General features: G+C 59.1%; 2 protein-coding genes and 1 non-coding gene across 6 annotated transcripts; 2 read left to right on the top strand and 1 right to left on the bottom strand.

The window, feature by feature from the left end:
• Position 1: 1 nt before the first annotated feature.
• CYBC1 (cytochrome b-245 chaperone 1) lies at positions 2–6143 on the top strand. Of its 2 annotated transcripts, XM_006199473.4 has the most exons (8): positions 2–226; positions 560–767; positions 1224–1350; positions 2136–2177; positions 2772–2845; positions 3399–3495; positions 4083–4227; positions 4600–6143. In XM_006199473.4, the coding sequence occupies exons 3-8, from the start codon at positions 1266–1268 to the stop codon at positions 4718–4720; spliced, it is 564 nt and encodes a 187-aa protein (XP_006199535.1). In that variant the 5' UTR covers positions 2–226; positions 560–767; positions 1224–1265; the 3' UTR covers positions 4721–6143. The 2 variants fall into 2 exon arrangements, with proteins under 2 accessions (XP_006199535.1, XP_015090887.1); XM_015235401.3 differs by lacking the exon at positions 2–226 and having other exon boundaries at positions 563–767; positions 1131–1350.
• HEXD (hexosaminidase D) lies at positions 6081–22394 on the bottom strand. 3 transcript variants are annotated; one of them, XM_072939937.1, is made up of 13 exons: positions 22256–22394; positions 21604–21745; positions 16927–17036; positions 14985–15072; positions 11408–11572; positions 10154–10337; positions 9281–9352; positions 8995–9190; positions 8654–8736; positions 7495–7573; positions 7321–7422; positions 7065–7233; positions 6081–6457 (listed from the first exon to the last, which is right to left on the bottom strand). In XM_072939937.1, the coding sequence occupies exons 2-13, from the start codon at positions 21685–21687 to the stop codon at positions 6311–6313; spliced, it is 1479 nt and encodes a 492-aa protein (XP_072796038.1). In that variant the 5' UTR covers positions 21688–21745; positions 22256–22394; the 3' UTR covers positions 6081–6310. The 3 variants fall into 3 exon arrangements, with proteins under 3 accessions (XP_072796038.1, XP_072796036.1, XP_072796037.1); XM_072939935.1 differs by having other exon boundaries at positions 7065–7154; XM_072939936.1 differs by lacking the exon at positions 22256–22394 and adding an exon at positions 22091–22198 and having other exon boundaries at positions 7065–7154.
• Positions 19379–19511, top strand: LOC116279622 (small nucleolar RNA SNORA70). Its single transcript, XR_004188951.1, has one exon. It is a non-coding gene; the product is annotated as a small nucleolar RNA SNORA70 (small nucleolar RNA).
• Positions 22395–22502: the final 108 nt, after the last annotated feature.

Genomic DNA, 22502 nt, shown 5'->3' with positions numbered 1-22502 from the left:
AAAGTCAGCGCCGCCCTGGTCCCGCCCCGGAAATCAGCTGACCCATCCGCACCCCTCCCTCATCTCGGGTCCGGAAGTCAGCTCAGTCCCGCCCCCGGCAGCCGGCTATTCCAACCGCCTCCGCGGGTCCGGAAGTTAGCGCCGGCCCGCCCCCAGGGCAGGAAGTCAGCCGCCAGCAGGTCCAGAGGCCCTGAGGTCCTTCCCGCCCCCGCGTCAATGCCCGCAGGTTAGTGTCCGCGTTAGGCGCCTGGGGCCATGCTGCCGTCGGGGGTCGCGGGGCGGGCTGGGAGCGGCTCCCACGTCCCGGTGTCCTTCCGGGAGCGCGATCTCGGGACCTGGCCTGGGTTGATGCCCCGGGGGCCTGGCGCGCGAGACGGCGGGGCTCGAGCGGTGGCCGCAGGGGCAGGCGGGGGCGTGACCTCGCCCCGTGGGCGGCCGAGACACGCGTGGGGACAGATGAGAAATGTGAGGAGAGAGAGCCGGTGCCGTCCCAGGATCCTGGCTGGCGTCGTTTGTGACTTGAACCCGCAACTGTGAGAAATTTGACCTGACTTTACAGGGGCTGTCTGAAAGGCTGCCGAGAACGGGATTCCTGGAGCCTGCGTTTCGAGCATATTGCAGGCTGCAGGGCACAATTCTCCACGTGTGCAAGATCGGCCCCCTTGGCGACTCCTTCCCTCAGCAGATACCCTGGGACCTGCGGACCCTCCGCTGGGTGTAGCCCGTTGTCTCGGCGGCTGGAGGAGACCGCAGAGCTGACTTTCTCGGTCAGTGCCAGTAGACTCAGACCGTGATGAACTTTCAGTTCCCCTTCCGGGAGGCCAGCACAGGGAACTAGGGCGTTCCAGTAGGTTCTGGTAGGGTGCCGGAAGTGTGAAGGCTGCTGGGGGCTAATGGTTTTCAGGAGACCGAGGTTTCCAGGTCAGATGCCGCAGGCGATGACCGAGTGCTTGTTGATACTTTGGGAGTCTGAGCAGGAGACGTAGCCCCAGTGCAGTCATTGAAGCTGAGCAGAGAAGGACCTTCCTTACAGAGGAAATGGGCCTCTAGGGGTTTAAATGACTTGCCTGACCACAGAGACGGCGGTCAATACAGGTTGATTGGTTTCTGCGCCTGTGTGGGCCTTGCAGGTGGGCGCCCCGGCTTCCTGTCCTGGAGAGGAGCTGAGTGCTTGTGAGCAGTGGCTCGAGGACTCCAGCTGTCTGTGTGTCTGCCCCTCCCAGCCCGCGGTCGCCTGTCTAGAGTGGTGGCAGCACGTTCCAGGGATGTACATGCAGGTGGAGACACGCACCAGCTCCCGCCTCCATCTGAAGAGGGCTCCGGGCATCAGGTCCTGGTCCCTGCTGGTTGGTAAGAACGCTTATATTTCTTCTCAAGTTAAAATTCTAAGTTGAAAAATTCTGAAGATGAAAATGAAACTAAATTTTTGTTCTGTTCTACTAACCCAAAATATAGCAATGGTTTAACTTCTTTGTATCCTTCCAACTTTTATCCTAGGCGCGTGTTTTTACAGGTGACCTGTCTGTTTTGTCCCTTGGTTGACACCTGTACGCACTCCTGGGGTCCCTTACTTCCTCATTTGCTTGCTTTCATACACTTTGTCCCCAGCGTCTCATTTATTCTCGAGCCCATGTGATGGGTGACAGTGAGGAGTAAGTGGGGGAGGCCCCGGCCTCTGTCCATGTCACTACCCACTGGAGGCCCCACACCGCCCGGCAGCTGCCCTGTACTAACTGATCCGAGGGGTGAGGAGAGGGCCACTGTGCCTTCAGCAGTCCGTCTCTGGTCCTTCTTTCCTGTGACCCTGCCTGCTCCGTGTCAGGTGCCAGGTTGTGATTCTGCACCTGCAGTGTTGCCTGCATTCCACACCGTGTGCTGTTGACTCACACCCACGTCAGGCTCCCCTTTCTGGTTCCCCCATCGGCCCTGGAGCTCCGTGTAGATGTGTCTCCAGTGAACCGTGACTCGTGTAGAGCATCCTCCTGAACAAGCTTACTGGTTGTTCCCCCCACTTCCGAGCCCGGTGTCTCCTGGCCCCCTGCTCCCTGCCCTCAGCTGTCCCTGGCAATGGGAAGGGTCTGTGGGTCCTGGGCTGGTGGTGGCCCAGTGGGAAGATGCCTGCTTTCTCCCTGCAGGAATCCTGTCGATTGGCTTGGCTGCTGCCTACTACAGCGGAGGTGAGCTGCTCATCTGCCCCCAGAACCCTCCTCAGCTGTCTGGAAAATAGAGAAAAGGAGGCAGCTCGACATTTGTGTCTGCCAGGACGTGGCTTTGGGGACTGACTGCCCCTGCCTCTCTGGTTTGAGGGCACGGCCCCATCTCCATGTGCTGGTTTGTCCCTCACAGTTTGCATTTTTGGCTCGTATCTCCAGCATTTCTACTTGTTATAAAACATCCTTCAGAAACGCTCATGTCTGCCTCAGATTCCGTTGCTGGGACGATCTGTTCTTTCAGCCGTTCCCTGTGAGCATTCCCACCTTCCTGCTGTCACAGACCAGGCTGTGATGGGCACCCTGGGTAGACGCCCAGGGGAGCTGAGGGCAGAGCTGGCGGAGCACGTCCTGAGTGACAAGCAGGGCCCGCAGTGCAGTGGGGCCTTGTGGGGGGATCCTTGCAGGTGTGGGCAGGTGGCTGGGCCCCCAGATGCCACTCTGGCCCAGTGTCTGAGAAGTGGTCATGCTGGGGAGGGGTGGAGGCACCCCTGTGGGCACGTTGGCCTTTGCCCCTCTGCTGCTGCCCCTCACCTGCTGTCTCCTGTGTCTGCTCCCCAGACAGTCTGGGCTGGAAGCTCTTCTACGTCACAGGCTGCTTGTTCGTGGCCGTGCAGAACCTGGAGGACTGGGAGGTGAGGCCATGCAGGAAGGGTGCTGGGCTCCGGGCTTCCTTGCATGGGGATCAATGCAGGAAGAAAGGCCCCAGGGGCCTCGGGCCCCCAGCCTGAGACTTGAGCTCGGTGGGCTCTGCTGGCCGGACTCGGCCCCTGGACGTCGCCTGTCTGTGAGCAGCTCTGGGCCAACGACCCCGCTGAAGCTGTCATTCTAGAATTTCTAGTGAAATAGAAGGGCAGGTCCGCCTCCCTCACCACTCTTGTCCCCCTTCGCGTGTCCTTCGAGCCGCCTGGCCTGCGCTGCATTCCATCCCCCGGCCTCCATCCCACATTTAACGCCCTGCTCGCTGCACTCACTTCTTCTCTTTCTTGTGTGAAAGAGTGTCCCTCTTTGTCTCGCCCTGGCCCGTGGAGGGATCAGGCTGCGGGGTCCTGGGGTTCTGACTGGAATGGGTGGGATGGCTCCTTGAGAGTTTGTGCTGATGAGGGTGGGGACGCAGTCTGCGAGGTCTGTGTGTCAGGCTGGCTCCCAGGCCAGCAGCCAGGTGACCACCTCTGGCCGGTGTTGTAGGAAGTTGTCTTCAACAAGAGCACTGGGAAGGTGGTGCTGAAGACGTTCAGCTTGTACAAGAAGCTGCTGACCCTGTGCAGAGCAGGCCACGACCAAGGTGAGGTATCGGGACAGGACACAGGGTGCACATGCCCGGCTGTGATGGCAGGGACCCGGCCTGAGGCCTGGACACCGGCTGGGCTCCAGCTGGCCGCTTGGTGACCCAGGTTGTGTCCTGCCTCGTGGACGCTGTGTGCCCTGGACCTGCCCAGGCCAGAGGAAGTTGCTGGGCAGCCTCAGCTCAGTGACTAGCCACTTGAGACCAGGAAGGCACTTTCCAGCCTCTGGGGGAGATGAAGCAGGAAGCCCACGCTCCCTGACCTGTTAGACCCTTGCGGGAAAAGAAGCGGGCTTTCTAGGGGGAACATGGGTCTTCGGGACCTTCCTTAAGAAGGTCCTTACCTTACCTTACCTTACCTTACCCAGACGGGATGTTAACTGATCCTGCACTGCAGTCACTGACCTGTGACATCTAAGGTCAGGGTCTTGGCGTCCTCTGGGGCCCAGCCTCAGACATGGACTGGCACGTTTTCTGCTTCATGGCTGGCGTGACTCGATCCCTCATGGCCCTGAAGTCACTGCCAGCACATAGGCGAGAGGGGCGGGGCGGGGGGAACACGGTCGCAGACCTGGCCCTGCCCGCAGTGGTGGTCCTGCTCAGCGACATCCGGGATGTGAACGTGGAGGAAGAGAAGGTCCGCTACTTCGGGAAGGGCTATGTGGTGGTGCTTCGGTTTGCCACGGGCTTCTCCCACCCACTCACCCAGAGCGCTGTCATGGGCCACCGCAGGTAAGCGAGGGTGGGTGACCTGATGGCCCAGGGCTGCCCACCTGTGCCCCTCACCTCCAGCCAGGTAGCCCCACAAGACTGCCCAGTGGGCAGGGCAGAGAGAGCTCAGAGGAACGGGGGGAGGTGAGGCTGTGGGGCAGGCCTGCCACCACCTGCTAGGGAGATGTCAGGGGTCCCCGCAGGCACAGGAGACAGGACATCAGGGGTCCCCCTGTGGGGTCAAAGGGCTGGGCTAGGGTTGGGGGAAGACCCCTGGAGGTGCTGGATGTAGGTGGCCCAGGACGAGACTGGCTTGGTCTCCCTGGCCATTGCGGGGTGGCCAGCACTTCTGCCATGGTCACCCACCCTTCCTCCTGGGCCGGCCTGGACCAGTGACGTGGAAGCCATCGCCAAACTGATCGCTACTTTTCTGGAGCTGCACCGTCTGGAGAGTCCGGCAGAGCTGTCTCAGAGCAGTGACAGCGAGGCTGACGACCCTGGGAACCAGAGCTGACCCCCCCGGAGCCCCCCGACCGCGCCTCGGTTCTGACGGTGCCTCAGCAGGCCTGACAGGCCACCTGCGCGTCTCACTCCTCATCTCCCAGCCATGTCCCCAGGAGTCGCCGGGCAGAACCCTCAGCTGCTTGCACAGCAGGACCTTCTCTGCAGGCTCCAAGGTGTCCAGGGAGGGCACAGGCCTCCTCCTGGAATCAGACAGTCTGCTGGGGCAGCGTGGCCTGGTCTGGACAGGCCCTTAGCCGTGTGGGGCTCAAGCCTCTGAAACGGGAAGGAAGGACACCCAGGGGCCCAGGGTGTGAGGCCCAGGGCTGAGCTCTCTGAGGAGGAAGTCAGCTCCCAGGGCGCCATGAGGTTTCAGCAGGCGGCAGCGGGGCCAGCAGCTGGTCCGGCTCTGAGGACGCCGTCCTTGGGAGTCCTCAGGTCTCCTGCCCTGCCCCCCATGCCCATCACCTCCCTTGCTGGACGTCCTCAGGGAGGTGCTGGCCCCTGAGCTGCTGGGGCTTAGGATGGATGCCCAGGGTCCCACCTGGTTGCTCTGCGGAAGCCACTCCCAAGGCCTCCCCAGCCTGCAGACCGCTGTCCACACTGGGGCCTCGTCTCAGGTTCAACCAGGGCTGCAGCCAGCTTCTCATGGGGAGGGTAACCTCCTGCCCCCACCTTAGCAGATAGCAGAGGCAGGTTTTCTAGGCTCGTGCAGCATTGAAAAGCGGGATCCTCCCCTCAGAAACCAGATCCCCAGCTTCTTGGGAGCCCTGGCGGCTGGGCCTGTTTGTGCGCGGCCAGGATGGGCCAGGCTCACGGCTGCCCTTCAGCAGGGCCTGGGCCGCCAGCTACAGCCACCCCCGTGGAGGCTGACCCCTGCCTGCACCACTGGTTTTCTCCTACTTCCCTGGACCCAGGTTGGTCCCTCAGGTTCAGCGTGAGCCCAGAGCACCCCTGCATGGTGCCTGTGAGGCTGTGCCCCCCGGGAATGGCGGGTGGAGCAGGTTCTGAGGTTGCCTGGGCCAGAGACCGCGATTTCTGGGGAACTTGAGAGAAAGGAGCCTTCCCTTCTTGGGGTCGCTGCCAGCCAGCCCTTGGTTTGGGGACATGGTCACTTAAACATGCCGGTTAGGTTTTTAAGTGGTTGAATCTCAAATTCTTTTTCTACAGAAGTGTGGAACGCTGTATTTTGTTTCTAGTGTGTTCGCCCCTGGGCTGGAAGAGGCCCTGAGACCAGGGGGAGGGTGTTTGGCGGCTCCCCTCCCGCAGGGCTGGGTTGGGTGAGAAAGGAGGATCTCTGGCCATGGTCAGGGCCCAGCTGCCACCAGTGGGAGCTGGGGTGGTGCTGGAGTCCTTCAGATCTTTGTCAGTGGTATTTTTGGCTTCTACTCCTTTTTATTTCAAAGGAATTAAAGTTCTACATGCTGACCACAAAACAGGCCTGGTGTGCCTTTTCCCCCCAAGCTGTTTTCTTCCCAGGGCCACCGGTCAGCAGGAGTGTGTGCTGGGCCGGGGGCAGCTGGACAAGGGCAGAGAGGCCACCAGCCCGGGCTCGGCACTCCCCGCAGGGGGCCTGGCCTGCGTCCCGCCCAGGCCGGCTGCCTCACCAAGGTCCTCCAGCAGAGTCTGCAGCCGCTGCAGGCTGGGCTGCACGTTCTCCTCCAGCCATTCCTCCACCGCGTCCGGGTAGAAGACACGCAGCAGGGCGGCCTCCAGCTCCCCCCGGAGGGCGCTCCACCTGGTCAGGAGACTGAGGACCAGGACGGCGGTGAGCCCGCCTGGCGAGTACCCTGGGCATAGCTCACGGCCTATGTGCTATATTCCTGTCCTGAGCAACCTCTGGGCCAGTACGTCCTGAGCCCCAGCTTCACCCATCCTTAAAACGGGGCTGTGCACGCCAGATGCATGGGGCTGTTGGGAGTGACTGACTTGACTGTCGTGGTTGATCTCTGACACTGGAAGGCACCCACGCCTGGCTGGAGGGGTTTCTCTTGGTGCAGGGACCTGATGACAGCTGCCTGCATTTTACGCTCAGTGGGGAGTCTGCCAGCCTCGGCTCAGAGCCAGGAGCGGAGGGAGGGCTGGCTGGGCCCCTGTCCCCAGGGTGACACACAGCAGTGGGGCTGGGATCAGCCCCAGGCAGCCTGGTTCTACACTGAGCCCTGGACCCTGCTCAGGGTGTTGGGTGACCCCACCACTCAGGCAGGAATGCCCTAGGTGCTTGGACACCTAAGGGCACAGCCGATCAGGTGAGTCACCTGGGAACCCACGGCTGATACCTAGAGAGCTCGTGGGAAAGCTGCTGGCTGCAGCGGGGCGTGAGCAGCCGCAGGGTGGGCACCGGGCGGGTGCCGTACCTGAGCGCCTGCGGCTGGATGTGCTGGATCACGACGGGGTGGATGAGCTTCCGCCTGCGATGGTAGGGGCTGAACCAGCCCGTCACGTACCTGGGGGCAAGTCCACACACAGCTGGGCGTGTGGGGCTTGCAGGGCAGCCTCCGTCGTGGTCCAATAAGACCTGAAAATCTGGTAGTGTTTTGAAAGAGTGGTTCCCCCCAGAAAGTCCTCTTGCAGGATGGCCGTCTGTGGGGGCCTGCTACCCTGGCCACTCACCTGTCCCTCTCCAGCAGCGCGTCCACGGAGCTGCGCAGGTGCAGGCTGACTTGGGTGACGAGGGCCAGGATGTCGCTGCCCGGGAAAGAGCCGGCCCCCTCGCTGCACAGAGAACGCCAAGCTGAGGACGGGTCCGACCGGGAGGGGAGAGGCAGGGCTGCGGTGAGGGGTTACCTCGCAAAATCCATCATCTCCAGGCTTGGGATCCCGAGAAGCTTCTCCACTCTGGCTTTAACGTTTTCAGCAAAGCCTCCTGAAACCGACCACATTCGGTGGTCAGAGGGGCCTCTGAAGGAGGACGGGCCCAGGCCCCGTGCCGGCTGGACCTCCAGGCCCTCGGCCGTGGTGGTGTGCACACCACCGGGGGACAGCGGGCCAGGCCCAGTCGGGCACGTGCCGCCCCCAGGACGGCAGGGAGGCGCGAGCCCGTGTGAAAATGTGTCCCACGAGCAACGAGAAAACAAGACCACGTGGAGATGCCGAGACACCGCAGGGCGAGCCCTCCGCCCTCTGGTGCCACCCGCCCTCCGGTGCCACCCAGGTGACACGCGCCGTCTGCAGCTGGGGTTTGTTCCGCGCTGAAGCCCCCAGAGCATCGGGACGACTGCGAGTTGCAGGTGACATGGAAGCACCTCCAAGCTGGTGTGGGTGACATGCTGCTAGCCAAGGCTCCCTGCGGGGAGGGGCGCCGAGGCCCGGCGCTACGAGAAGGCGGGCGTCTGGTCTTTCCCCCGCAGTTTAGAACCAATACTTAAGAAGACACCAGTCCTGTGCCTGCCTCCCCGCCCTCTGGCTCGGCATCTCGGGGTCCTCCTGCGCCAACACCACTCCGGTGTCCTTCAAATTCCTACCTGGTCCCAGTGTGACGAACGCTGTCCGTGTGCCCAGGGCCTCCCCACCCTCCCCACCGGCTCTTCTCCTCAAGGCTCTAAGCAACGCGCCCCGAGCACCTCTGCCCGCACCTGGCTGCTCCCCCAAGAACCAGGAGTGGGGGTGCTGCCCCCCAGGGCTGCTGGTGCCAACTCCACACCCGCCAGCACTAGGCATTCAGCATGTTTAGACAGCAAAGGCGGACCCTTTCCCGTACCCCATCCACAAGGCATTTTTGTGTGGGTTTGCTGAGGGGCCCGGCCCCCTGACTTGGCCTGTCTTGGGTTTAGGCTGCAGTGGGGTGGGGTAGGGGGGCGGCTGGCTGAGCCGGGGCCGTGGGTGCCTCCCTCACTGGCTGGAAGACCACTGTCCAGCCCCAGGGTGGTGGTGTTTGGGGGCACCGAGTGCTTGGCTCTGTGCCTTCTGCCCTCCTGACTTCCTGGGAGGAGCAGGGAGTCCATACCATGTAAGAGCGCCTGCAGACAGACAGCCAGGGACGGGATGCCCACGGGCAGCAGCTCACACAGCACGGAGAAGTGGTCGTACCTACGTGCATGGAGAGGGCGCTCAGCACAGCAGATGTTTGGGCACCAGCCACTGCGGCTTGTTCTGTGCAGCGGGTCCTCAGGGCCCAGGCTCCTCCCGCACCCTCCTTGGAGTGCCAGCTGTTTCCCCTTGACCGAACACAGGAAGGCCACTCTGGATGGGCTGAGGAGGGCTGTGTGCCCCAGGGAACCGGGGCCACTTCCACCCTCCTGGGCCAGGCTGGCCCCAAGGGCATCCCTGGGGCCCGCGTGGCCGCACCTCTGCCAGCCGGTCAGGACGATGCCCCTCAGCGAGCCCACCGGCACGCCACCCGCCACCCGCAGCCACTGCATGTGGTTCCGGAGGTGGTGCTCGATTGGGGTCAGGGCCTGGCTGGCCCCCGTGGCCCCCTTGAAGGCGCTGGCGGCCCACAGCTGGGAAAAGCCGCTCCTCCGGTACTTCTCCATGAGGAGGGCTGTGTGGGGAAATGAGACATGTGACCGGCGGGGCCCCAGGAGAAAACACGCCTGTCTGGGCAGAGAATCGGGAGGGGCCTGGCACTGACCCTTGGCATGGATGTCCAGGTCGGCACCGTAGTCCCAGAGCACGGGCTCCACCAGCTGCGGCACCCTGGATGCTGGAAGCGGAGAGAGGCCGTGGGTGCCCACCCCTCCGACCCCTCTTCTTGAGTGAAGACAGATTTAAGTACAGATGCAACACTGTGCATGATTCGGGCAGTAAACACCAGGCCGCAAAGCCAGCCAGCTTTAGAGTGACTGGACCTGCTGGAGCTGCGAGGGGTGAGCCCCAGGCCGGCGGTGCCAGAGCCTCTGCGAGGGGGCAACGCCGCCTGCATGTGGGGCTCCAGGCCCAGGTACGACAGGAACACAGCGCTGATTATACCACTGATTATAGCCGATTATAATTAATCCCAACCCTGGTGGCTACACGTGGGGGCAGTGGCTGCAGTGAGGACACCTAGGCCCTGCAGAAGTGTGGGCAGCAACCTCTCATCTCCCCCCAGAGCCTCAGGCAGGCTGGGTCCTGGGGGGCCAAGGGGGCTGGGGGGCACTACTGCCCTCCATCAGCTGCGAGAACCTTGGAAGAAGGCCCTGCAGGGCTGACCATGCAGGCATGTGGGGCCCAGGCCACAAGGAGCGCTGGACACTCAAGGCCCCCTGGGGCCCCGTGCTGTCCTTCAGGTCAGATCCATCACAACTGTACTCTCGAAAGACTCTCCAGCACCTTTTAGGGGAATGGCATTCTCACGAGAGGAGCACGTGAATGTGGACCTAATGGGGTCATCTGGAGTGGGAAACCCAGGTGTGGGCCCACCATGGGGGTTCTCCATGGTGTCACAGGCTTGGAGCAGCTCCGCTTCCTTCCCCGCAGTCCCAGGAAGCCCCCCTGCTCAGTGCGGCCTGCCCCTGCGGCTGACCTGAGAGCTGGTCCTCAGGGATGTCCCGTAGCATGTCGTCCCACACCAGGGGCGTTGTGGTGGGGTGCCGGGCCAGCACGTGGCCAGCCACCGCCTCCATGTGGGACAGACACAGCTCCACTTTGGTGTTGGGCTCCTGCTGCAGCCAGCGCCTCGAGGTCTCGCCCTCGCCAAGGTAGTAGACCTGGGAGGGAGATACAGGTGGGTTCCCCCAATCCCCTATCCTCACCACGGGCACTCAGGCGAGACCAGGGATCATGCTGTGACCTGGGAGACTCTGGGGGCAGCTGCCCGTGGAAGGCGGCAGCCAAGGATGGGCCTGCCTTCTGCACTGAGACCCAAACCTCTGCTCACAACTTCCTGTGGGCCGGTGGTCAGCAGGCAGGAGGTGGGAATGCCCAGATGTCCACCTACAGAAGATGGCCCGTCCCCATGCTGGAAGGTCACTCAGCCACAGCACGGATGAAGCTGGAGAACCGGGGGCTCCACTAGGACCGGGAGGGGCTGGTCCGCTGAGAGAAAGGAGGCTGAGGGGTGCAGGGATGGAGGGTCGGGATGGGGAGGTGCAAGGTCCCAGGACCAGATGGTGGTGCTGGCGGCAAAGCACCTCCAAGGACTGAGAAGTGACCTGATGGTTTGCTTTGAAGTGGTTACAATGGTAAATTCTATGTTCTGTGTATTTTACTACATAAGAAGACTTTTTGAAGATGAGGACCAAGCTCTGGGGTCCAGTGTCCGCAGACCACCATCCCAGCTCAGATACCCGGAGCTCAGACAAGCAGAGGCCTGCGGGTCACCGAGCTCGGCAGCTTGGACTCTTCCTGGCCCGAGTTTCTTGAGGACAGGAGGAGGGCACCCCAGAGCTGCCTTTCCAGCTGGTGCTCCGTGGCCCTAACTTCCCTTCTCCTGCCGTCCAAAACCACACTTCTTCAGCTGGAAGAGCAACTGGCTCGAACGCATGTCCATACCAGCCCCAAGGATGTGAACCTGCCCTGAGCAGGGGCTGCCCTCTGGCCCTTTGTGGGCAGGACAGTCATCCTCACCTGACCCACTAGCTTACACCCCACTTGGCTCCACGGGTCTCCCTGAGCGGTCACCTGTCAGCTGGGACCAAGACCCTCACTGGGGACATCTCTCTGCCAGCCTGTCTTTTGTCCTTGGTACTATTTTTCTATTTACGAGAAGAACCCACTGGGTGGGAGAAGGGGACCCTGGAGTGAAGAGGAGGGGCTGCCACAGAGCCGAGGCACCCACCTCGTCACAGCCGATGTGGAGCCACCGCGCGCCCGGGTGCAGCCCCATCACCTGGTCGATCATGGCCCCGACCAGTGCCAGGGACTCGGCCTTGTGGGGGTTCAGGGTGTTGGGGAAGAGGGCCACTTCGCGGAGGTGAGCCAGAGCCTCGTGCTTCAGCACAAACTGTGGAGAGAGGAGCAGAGCGCTCGGCGACGCAGCCCAGCTCCTGCTGGGCCCCTGGGTCTGGACTCCCTGTCTGCTCAGGGTACCCAGCGGGGCTGTGCTGCGGGAACCGGGCCCAGGGGCCGAGGGGGCGGCTCCGAGCATAGCCCTCCCTCCCTCCAGTCCTAACTGCGCTGCGTGAGAAAACCAAAGGCAGTTTCTATTCACAGCAGAATCACAAGTCGGGGGGTTCCTGCTGCAGTGAAGAGGTTGGCAAATCCTTCCCCCAAGACAAGTACAAAATGGAACCGTTGGTCAAAAACGACCACTTCAGGGCTCCAGACACCAACCAAATGGGAGCAACACATTGGGAGCCGTCTGTTCATGACAGCCGCCTGCAACTTCGGGTGCGAGCAGAGATCCTGCAGCTCTGCCCCTCCCTCCCAGGGCTGGCTGTGGGTGAACCGGCCCCCAGGGGCCGCAGAGGTGATGTGTGTTCTCCTGCCACACACGGGGGCACTGGGGGCGGAGGGCTGGGAGGAGCGCAGGGGCCGCGGCAGACTGAGAACCGGCTGCGCTCAGGGTGCGGCCCCAGCCCCTGCGGCACGAGGGGGGGCCCCACGGCTCAGGCACGGCGAGCCCTGGCGGCCACCCCCGGGTACCAGGCTCAAAACAAACGTAAGAACAAGGAGCCAAGAGAGGCATGAGTGGCCGCACACAGCTGGGGAGACAGACCCTGCAGTGGAACCTGGGAACCAGTCAGATTTGCTTTAACCCAGGGTCTGACACATTCAGTTTTCAACCAAAAATTCTGAGACGTGTAAATAAACTGGGAGGTGGGATCCAGACCCAAAGAAAAGAGATGCCTGTAGAACCTGATGCTAGGTAGTCCCAGGCATTGGATTTATCAGACAATTGTTTCAAAGAAACTACTATGAACATGTCCCTGGAATTAAAGGAAACTGTTTACAAGGAGGGAAATGAAAAGTCCGCTCACTGGCTCAGCAGCAGATCTGAAAGGTCAGAGGAGAGGCAGCGACTGGCACGAAAAGTCAATAGAAATGACTCCATCTGCGGAACTGAGCTTCGGAGACGCCGGGGCGACACGGAGCCACCAGCACACGGGCAGAGGGAGTCCCGGGAGGAGAGATGGGGACAGAAAATGCGAGGAAATGGCGCCAAACCTCCCCAAAGTGGAGAAGCTCATCACACCCCACAGAACAAAGGCAAAGACACCCAAACCCGGACGCGCCGTGAGCCGGCCGCCGAGGACACAGTCAACAGCGGACACGACTCATTCACGGCCTGGAAGGCTCCACATGGCAGAGGCAATTTCCCCTCAAACCAACCGATTTCACAAAATCCCAAACTCCCAGCAAGCTTTCTCATAGATATGCAAAGTGATTCGAAACTATATGTGAAGAGTCAGAGGGACCGAAGTAACCAAGAGAATTCTGGAAAAGAAGAGGTTTGGGGGCTCTCACTCCCTGGGCTGAAGACTCACAGTGAAGCCACACTAACCCAGACAACGTGGGGTCCATTGGCAAAGGTACAGCGCACAGCTCCACGGAGCAGGACAGGGTCTAGAACATTCTCACAAATGCGCTCAGTAGGTTTTTGACAAAGGTGCAAAGGCGACTCCAAATTCCAAAGAAAGGATGGTCTTTTCCACAACTGGTTTTGGCCCCACTGGTCAAGTGGTTCCACACCATGTGCAAGAAAAATGAAACTGAAACCCCACCTCAAGCCAAAAGCCCAAACGGACTGACAGGCTGAACAGAAAACGTGCAGGTGTGAGACGTCAGAGGAGAACGGGAAAGGCCCTGGCCTGGCGATCGGCAAGGAGCTTAGGAATGCCGTCAAAGGCGTGATTCGTCAAAGACGACTGACACACAGGAGTTCATCCCGTTCAAGGCTTCTGCTCTTTGAAATGCAACGTTAGGAGAATGAAAAGCCAAACTGAAGACTGGGAGAAAATATTTGCAAGTCACATATCTAACAAAAGACCTGTATCCAGAATGCATAAATCGCTTAAAACACATGACATTTCAGAAAGCGAAACAGGCAGAACACTCAGACAGCACTTCACTGCTCAAGAGGACCAGGCGCCGGCCCAGGTGAACACACGAGTCCCTTCCAGAAGGACTGGCCCTGCTGACACCTTGACTCTGGACTTCTGTCCTGCAGACCATGAGAGAACACACTTCTGTGGTTTAAGCTGCCTGGGCGGTTGTCCTCTGACCCACCCTAAGAGCAGACAGCTGCCTCAGCAGCGGGAGAGCCTGGTGCAGCCGGGCTGTGCCTGGGCAGGGGAGGGCTTGGGAGATGGAGCGATGCTGGGAGCCCCGGGGGAGGGCTTCCCAGTAGGTCAGGCAGGGGCTCACACAAGGACGGTGACAGCGGGACAGAGGGGCTGCTGATGCGGGAGATGGAGGAGCGAAGGCAGGACTTGACAGGGACGGGAAGGGCAGTGGGTGGGGGGTTGGGGCGCCGCAGCCCCTCCCTGAGGAGGAGGAGGAGGAGATGAGGGACTGGAGCCCAGGGTCTGCACGAGAGATGGGGTTCCTGGAAGCCTGAGGACAGCGTAGGGAAGCAGGAGGGAGGGGCTCTGTCCAGAGAAGAATGTGAAGCGAGGGAGGGTCCTCAGGAGGAACCACGGACACCCAGTCCGAGGCAGACGCTGGGGCATCCCCAGAAGCGGGGACCACGGGGGCTGTCGGTGATGCCAAGAGCCCAGAGTCAAGTAAGGGCACACTGAAACCTACCACAGATTTAGTGACCCGGAGGACTCTGGTGGCCTCGGAAGAGACCCCCAGGGGAATGTGGTCGCCTCCTCCAGGGTGGCAAGTGACAAGGGTGAGTCAGGACAGGAGCCCAGAGAGCACAGCAGGGAGTGACCAGGACGCTGGAGGGTTGACTGTGGGAGGGGTCCCAGATCAGGGGGCGACGCACAGAAGGTGCGAGTGGCTGGAGGGAAGACGAAGGGGGAGGACGGCCTAGACCTGCTGGCGTAGCTGCTGGAGGGAAAACGGAACCTGGCAGACAGTAAATCAACACGAGGTTTAATCTGCTTCTTGTTTGAGGCAGACATGAAACGTTTTGAAGATCACGTAGAAGCTCAGAAAGGTTTTTTCAGTGTTAGGTCAGAAAGGATGCAGACAGAGAAGACAGAAGGCACGTGTTCTTAATGCTGTGTTTCACCTCACACAGGAATATTTTGATGGATACACGTTATAAAGGAAAGCTGCCCCCATGCAGGGCGCCCGGGGCACCCCAGCTCTTACCGCCCCCTGGACCGAGGGGGCTGTGACCTGGAGCTCCATGCTCCTGCAGTCCCCAGGGCAGAGCCCCTCTCTGCAGCGCTGAGCAGCACCCCCGGTGCACCCCAAACCCCTCGCCGCGGCACCAGGTGGCTTGTGTTCCTCCAACTCACCTCCATGTGTCCGAACGTCTGCACCAAGGGGACGACCTCCAGCTCGTTCAGCGCGGCCAGGCGCAGGATCTCTCTGAGTTCCGAGGGGCTGGGAGACAAAGACCATGCCAGCTCCTTTTCACGTCCCCAGGCCCGTCCTGGCCAGCCTCCCTGGGGACTCCACAGAGGAAACTAGCAGGGCACTAACTCTGAACAGCCCAAAGATACCCTCAGGTTTTCAGGGAAGACTCCCGTCCTAGAATTCAGGAGGTTGGTGCTCTGCTATGTCGCCAATTCAGAGCTTGCTTTTTACCAGCTATTCTGTCCCAAACTCTGCAAGAGGCTAAAGTCCTTTTATAGGGAACTGGGCCACACAAGGGATCATATTCTAGGGCGGGGGCGGGCGGCAGCCCTGAGAGCAAAGTCACCGCCTGTCTCTGTACAGCCCATGATGTAAGAATGGTTTCTACATTTTAAAACTGTTGAGAAAAATTTAAAAAGCAGTATTTTGTGACGTGTGAAAACTGTATGGAATCCACACTTCAGTATCCACAAATAGGGCTTTATTGGGAGACAGCCGCGGCCACTCGTCACGTCTCCTGTGACTGCTCCCCCGACCCCAGTGCTAACACAGACCAGGCGGGCCGCGCGGCCTGAAGTGCCTACCGTCTGGCCCTTTCCAGGAAAAGCTGGCGGCCCTTTAACAGAGGAGAGACGGAAGACGCTCAAGAGCTGGGCATCAGCTCCCCTCCTGCAGGTGGGTGAGCCCTTGTGAGGAAGTGGCTGGTGGCGCACCTGCGGGCCCTCCAGGCCGGCGTTCCCCGCCAAGGCCAGTGAGGACGCCACCCCAGAAGGGCCCCTGCCCGCTCCATCGTGAGTTGTCATTTGTGAATTTATCTCAGTTTCTGTACGTGTTTGAACCATCTCTACAGTTAACCAGTTCTATAAATGTATCAGCAACATAGAATTCTGTCTTTAAATATACCTTTTTTCTAACTTCACCAGAACCCTGCCACCTTTGCCACTTAAAGGAACAAAGGAACAAATCCTGTTCACTGTAGGGAGAAACACCAACACCTCGGGCAACCTCACAGCATCTCGGCTCTGGTGCACACCATTCCCGTTTCCCGTCCACACACGCACAACACACGTGTGCACACGCACACTCGCGGAGTCAAACCGCCCCCCAGGCCACCAGCAAGAGGGTTGCCTTTTCTCACCCTCGTGGGCATGGAACGTTATAATTTTTCTAAAGGCTTCACAGTTTGGTGGCCAGAATGGCACTTCATTGTTTTATTTATTACTATCATAGGATTATTGGCCACTTTTCTTTCTTTTCTGGGATCAGATGTTCTTTGCCCATTTTCCTTTCGGGCTATTTGTTGTTGATTTATAGAGACATCCATCACTTTAAGGCCAGGCAGGGTGCACCGGTGACCACCCTGACCTCACTGACCCCCTCCACTCCCCTCCACTCTCCACTTCCCTGATGAAGACCCGCTCGTGATCTTAAAGAGCAGTCCTCCTTCCGCCGCGGGGACCCTGGCTGTGTTCTGTACACACTTCGTACCAAAAGACGAGACTGATGCACGGGTCACTGCGCTTCCTTGAGGGGAACCAGAGCTGACCCTTCTCTTCTGTTTCTTTAATTTATTATTGTTTTGTTTTTTTGGAGGACGGGAAGTAAGTAGGTTTATTTATTTATTTTAACTGAGGTGCTGGGGATGGAACCAAGGACCTCGGACCTCGTGCCTGCTAAGCACACGCTCCACCCCCGAGCTGCACCCTCCCCTCCGTTTTCTTTCTCTTTTAAATGGTTCCAAATTCCTTCAGTGAAGTTGCTTTACTCTGATGATTAAAGATGTGCATTTGACGACACCGGAGAGGGTGTCCTGGGTTCAGCTCTTGCCTGCCCCCCCACCCCCCGCAAACCCCTCCGGCTCCGCCAAGGTGGCCGGGGTACCTGTACGCGTGCTCGGCCCGCAGCAACCTCAGGGGGCCCTCGTAGGGAAACATGTCTTCATATTCGATGAGGAGGCCGTCTGCACCCAGGGCCCGGAACAGGGGGAAAATCTGGGGAGAGATGGGGATGCCGTGAAGAAGTGACGTGGACGGGGAGTGACACACGTGCTGCCACAGACTTCCAGCTTGTGGACCGGGACTGCAGAGCTCCGTATTTCCCTGGAAACTCGTCACCTGGAACGTGAACTCTGAGTTACACCAAGTCAAACTCTACCGCGGTGACGTGTTCACTTGACACGGCAGGGGCAGGGAGACAGTGCGCTGCGGAGCCGCAGCTGCCTGGTGGCCGGGCTGGGCAGGGACAGACGGCTCGTCGTCAAGGAGAGCAGCATGGGGGGGTGGGGAGCTTCTAGAGCACAGGGAGCTGGGGGCTGGGCTGCGGGGGCCTCGGGGGCCTGAAGAGTTGGAGGTGAGCGCCTGGGAGGAGCCACAGAGGAGGGAGATGCGGGAGCAAACAGGCGGTCCTGCTGGCTCAGGGGCCTCCCCGGTTCTCCCACCTCTCTCTCTGCCTTTACTTCACAGGACATGAATTCCTGTTCTCCAGGATTTTCAGAACTAGTTCACACTACTGCGCACAGCCCTGAGATTGTCTTCCAGCCTGGCGCCAAGTTCAGGGTGGCACTGAGGGAGGGGACGCCCGGCAGACACTTAGAATAGCACAGCCACCTCCAGACAAGGGCGGTGGTGGACTTGGCATGACCGCAGCGCCCTCGTTGATTTTGCCCCGTCTCAGCTTTCTCTCCCCAAGAACGCGGGACGTTCTGAACCATGCTGGGTGGACAGGGAGATCAGCTGGCAATTCACGAAATGGGTGAGCAACACTGACTGAAAACTACAAGAAGGACGGAGCGTGGAAGGAGTCACTGACGCAGGCTGGATGTGTGCACAGATGAGACACGCCGGTTACAGCATTTTCACACTTTTCCCAGCGTTTCTGCTTCTGTTTCCCTCGCAGCCGCTGGGCCATCTGCCCACAGGGCGGCCTCCTTGATGTTTGTTGTGGGGGGGCTTGTGCTATGGGTGGTTGAGAGGCTGCTAAGCTCAGCCGGAGGGACCTGGGAGTCCCAGCTGCCCGAGAGTCACCGATACACGTCCCTCTCCTGCATCCAGGCACTGGACTGGGGCGGAGGAGGTTTTTATCGAATGCACAAATGCAGGAGTGCTATACCACGAGCCCTCACGCCTCCAGCATTCAGGTTCAACACTGTGCCAATTTCATTTCACCTAATTTCCACTTTTCCTCTGCGAATGGAACGTTTTAAAGCAAATCTCAGACAGTGTATTTTTTCACCTATGAACAGTTCAGTACACAGTTGGCCCTTGAACAACACAAGTTTGAACTTCATGAGTCCACCCATACGCGGACTTCTGTCACTGAACAGGCACTACAGTGCTGCACGGTCCGCGGCTGGTTGGATCCGTGGCTGTGGAACAGTGGATGTGGACAAATTGTGCTACGGAGGACCAGCTCCAGGTTGCAGGCAATTTCGACTGCGTGGAGGGTCAGAGCCCCTAACTCCCACGTTGTTCAAGGGTCACCTGTTTATCTCTGATGAAGACTTACCAAAACAGGGCACGACCACAACAGCACTCTGACACCCAGACAAGTAATTCCCTGGTGTCGCTCAGGTCCAGATCTTCCTGTCAGTGGAATCTTTCCACAGGCGGCTTGTTTGAACCCGATCCAGACAAGGTCCAAAGCTGCATTTTTCGGAATGGATCTTTTTAAGGGTCTTTTGATTTTCAACAACCGCTGTGCTTTTTTTTTCCCAATGTGTTTGTTGATAAATCCAAGTGATTTGTTTTGTACAGGTTCCCAAACTGTGGCTTTGCTGGGCAGTATTCTCAAGACAGCCCTCCGTGTGCCTGCCATTCTTGTGCACGCAGGCGGTCAGAGATGGAGGCGTGCTAAGGGTCTGGCTTCCTTTTTTGGCAATATCTCACAGGTGGTTCTAGAAGACTCAAGTCTGGCTGTCCCACTGGAGTGATGTTGGGCTGACCAGTGGGTTCAGGGGGCCTCAGTCAGATCCACCCTGGACCCTAGTGGTTTTACAACCGCTGACCACTGTTACCCAGCCAGCGCCAAAGAGTCGCCAGGTGGAGACCGTCCAGTGCCGTCGCCCCTCCTGTGTCTCCAGCTGGAACTCCTGACAGGACTTCCTCCCTGCAGTCACTTGATTTCGCCTGTCCTGATGCTGCAGCTGAAGCTTATTCCCCAGAAAGCTGGCTTGGTTCTTGGATGTTTGTAATAGTTGGTCTGTGGCCTTTATACCTAGAGGTCAGTTTGGCTGGATACAAAATCCTTGATTCATTATTTTTCTGAGTATTTTAAATACATCTCCCGACCCTAACCCTGACCCTGACCCTTATCTTCTGTCACAATATCTGATCCTTTGCAGCCAGTTAAGCCCACCATGCTCTTTTCTCCGTGGGGCCTGGAGCGCAGTGTCTGCAAACAGCAGCCTCCATGGTGGTATGTGCAGCCTGCTACCTGCATGGGCCACCCTAAGGTACCCGGACACGGCCCTTCACAGTGGACATTCATGTCTGACCTCATGCTGTCCCCAGTCTAGGCTCCAGACAGGTACACGGGTGCCTCTGGAAAGTCCCGGGGCACGGTGGCCAGGCCTCACATCCACCCGGACCAGCTGCGGAACAGGCAGCATGTGATGGAGGCCCTATGCGGGGCCAAGTTCAGGTTCCCTGGCCGCCACAAGGTCAGTGTGCTGCAGCCTTGGGCTTGCCTTCCCTTGCCCCAATGCCCAGGCCTCCTGACTCAGCTCTTCCTGCCTCTCCCTAGACCCAGAGCTCCAGGAAGTGGGGACATACCAAGTTTAATGCAGATGAACGTGAAGACGTGGTGGCAGAAAAGCAGCTCATCCCGGATGGCTGTGGGGTCGGATATATCCTGAGTCGTGGCCCCTGGACTCCCAAGAGCCTTGGCACTGTCCCCTCTCCTTACTCACGACCACCGTAGATCCTACCCTCTTGCCTGAAAAAAACCATCTGATGCAACCTGACTCTCTCCCCGCACATGACCTGGGCTGCTCGTGTGCCCAAAGGCTTTCTCACGTTCATTTTCTCTGAAGTCCGGTACGTTTACTGAGCGATTCCCTGGTGTAAGTCGCTGCAGGTAAATCCTCCAGGCATGGGGTATGCCCAGTCAACACGCAGGTGCAGGTATCCTTCGATCTCGGTGCAGTGTTCTGAGCTGTGGCGTCTCCGCTCTGGAGGGCTGCTGGACACGGAAGACATGGCCACAACACTGTGCATCTACCTGAGCCTTGAATCTAGGCTGACCGTGGACTCCTCTTACCAGGAACAACTCCAGGCCCCCGGGAGGCTAGCAGGTCTGGCCCCCGGCTCTCGAAGCACTGCCTGGTGACCTGGCCTCCGAGAGGACGAGACCCCTGTGGAGAAGGGCCATGGTGTCCAGCCGACCGTCAGCACTGATGCCGGATGTGGGGCTGAAGCCACCTGGGACCATCATGGGGCTGCAGCCCCCAGGGAGCCCAAGGCAGACCAGAGCCACCGAGCCAACCCATGGGAACGGAGGAGTAAACATTGTTGTCTGAACCTCTAAGTCTCGGGGTCCATCAGCACAGCAGGTAACGGAACAGGGATTCCAGTTACAAGGAAGCTGGGTCCTCTCTGCCTAACACACTTTTATCTCTTCAAGCCCTGAGGCCTTGGGCCTCCAGCTCCCTCCTTTGAGTCTTTCTGCACTTGCCCTCGACCTGGAGCCAGTGAAGCCTTTCCCCAGTTTATCTCGACAGACCCTTACCGTGGGGCTATTTTCTGGGTCCTCCAGTCATGACAGCATCGAAATTCCTCTTTCTCTTGCCTCCACCACCTCTCTCCGGCTGCTGGCCCCACATGAGTGTTATACTGTCTGTGGTTTGGCCCCATCCCCTTGCATTTTGGAACTCGTGGGGGCATCCCGTTACCTACATTTGTTTTAGAGTACATGAGTTTCCTACAGCTGCTGGAACTGATCACCACAATCCGGGTGGCTTCAAACGATAAGAGTTTATTCTGCCACAGTTCTGGAGGCAGAAGTCCCAAATCTAGGTGTTAGCAGGGCCGTGCTCTCTCAGAAGGCTGTCGGGGGAATCCTTCCTGCTGCTTCCAGCTTCTGGTAGATGCCAGCACCCTTGGCCCTCCTCCTTGGGCTTCCAATCTGCCTCTGCCCCACTTGCCCTGCCACCCACCCCCATGTCTCACATCACTGTCTGTTTCCTTATGTAGACACTACTCTTGCATTAGGGCGCCTACTCCTGTGTTGATAACACTTGCAAAGACCCAATCGGTAAATCAGGTCACATTCACAAGTCCGAGGGGTTAAGAATTAAGAAAAACTGTCCGTGAGACAGGATTCAGCTCACAACAAAGAGGCTGTGGTTTCTTTGTCTTCTCTGTTTTTCCTTTTGCTCTCCTGGTTGCTGTCTATTTTGAAAGCGGATTTGGAAGAAATTCAACATCTATGCTGCTGTCACCACCGAGCCCCAACCCAGAACCCACTGTTGTGTTCTAAGCACACATTTTTACAGAACATTGTTCAAAAACCAAACCCAAGGCGAAGGTGATTGATTCTCTAGAGAAAAAAAGGAGCCCTTACCTCCGAGAGGTAGGAGACCTTTGGTGGAGCACCTTTCAGGTCCAGATGAACTAATCGCATCTTGAATGGTGAGGAACTCGACATTGCACTATGTTTGATGAAGTCATATAATGAAAACCTCCTCCTGTCTGGGCACTTCCTCCTAGAGGAGAAATTCAGGACAGAGTGTAAAGGGAAAGAACAAGAGAGAGTCAGGGTTCCGTCTTGTGAGCGTGTAGGTCCTGTGCTTTGATTCCTGCTGCAAGAGGTGTGTAGAAATCAGATTATTTCAAAGGCTTGGGTCAGCTGTCACTACTGTTTCCAGACTGCCTGGCAGGTCTGCAGCTGTCCCTGTCCCTGCCTCGGCCTCTAGGTAAGCTCTGTGGAGCCCCTGAATGGCCTCTGATCACACTGATTTTCCCCGTTTCAGGACTGTTGGGCAGATCTCTTTTCTTGTCCAATGAGTCTAGGAAGGTTTTCTTCTCCCCTGTATCAGTAAATTATGCACCTTTTTCAGACTTGATCCTCGTGAATGAACCTCACTGCTAACTGCTCATTCAGAATCTTAGGCATCTGGACAGGGCTGGTTAAGATCTTACTTCTTGCCCACTAGACGGAAGGTTCTCTAGGGAAGCTGAAAGCTGTAACAGCAGCAGCAAGGCCTTAGGGATACCTGTGTGCTGAGCGTCAACTGGACCCAGTGCCCTCGGCGTGGCGCGGGCCCGGGAAGGGGACGTGGAGACCCCGGAGAGGGCACGGGCCCCCGGGAGAGCGCGCACGGCGGGGCGAGGACGCTCGTCACACGGAGGCGCGGAGGCCCGTCCGGTTCCGCGGCGCGCAGGGGAGAAGCGCAGGTCCGGCCGGGGCGGGCGCGGCGCGGGCGGGGTGCGCGCCGGGCCCGCGCTCGGGTCCCTGCCCCG

The sequence above is a fragment of the Vicugna pacos genome, chromosome 16 (genome assembly GCF_048564905.1).
Source record: "Vicugna pacos chromosome 16, VicPac4, whole genome shotgun sequence".
NCBI classification, from domain to species: domain Eukaryota; kingdom Metazoa; phylum Chordata; class Mammalia; order Artiodactyla; family Camelidae; genus Vicugna; species Vicugna pacos.
The sequence above is the reverse complement of the archived record's forward strand: the minus strand, read 5'-3'. Positions and strand labels throughout refer to the sequence as shown.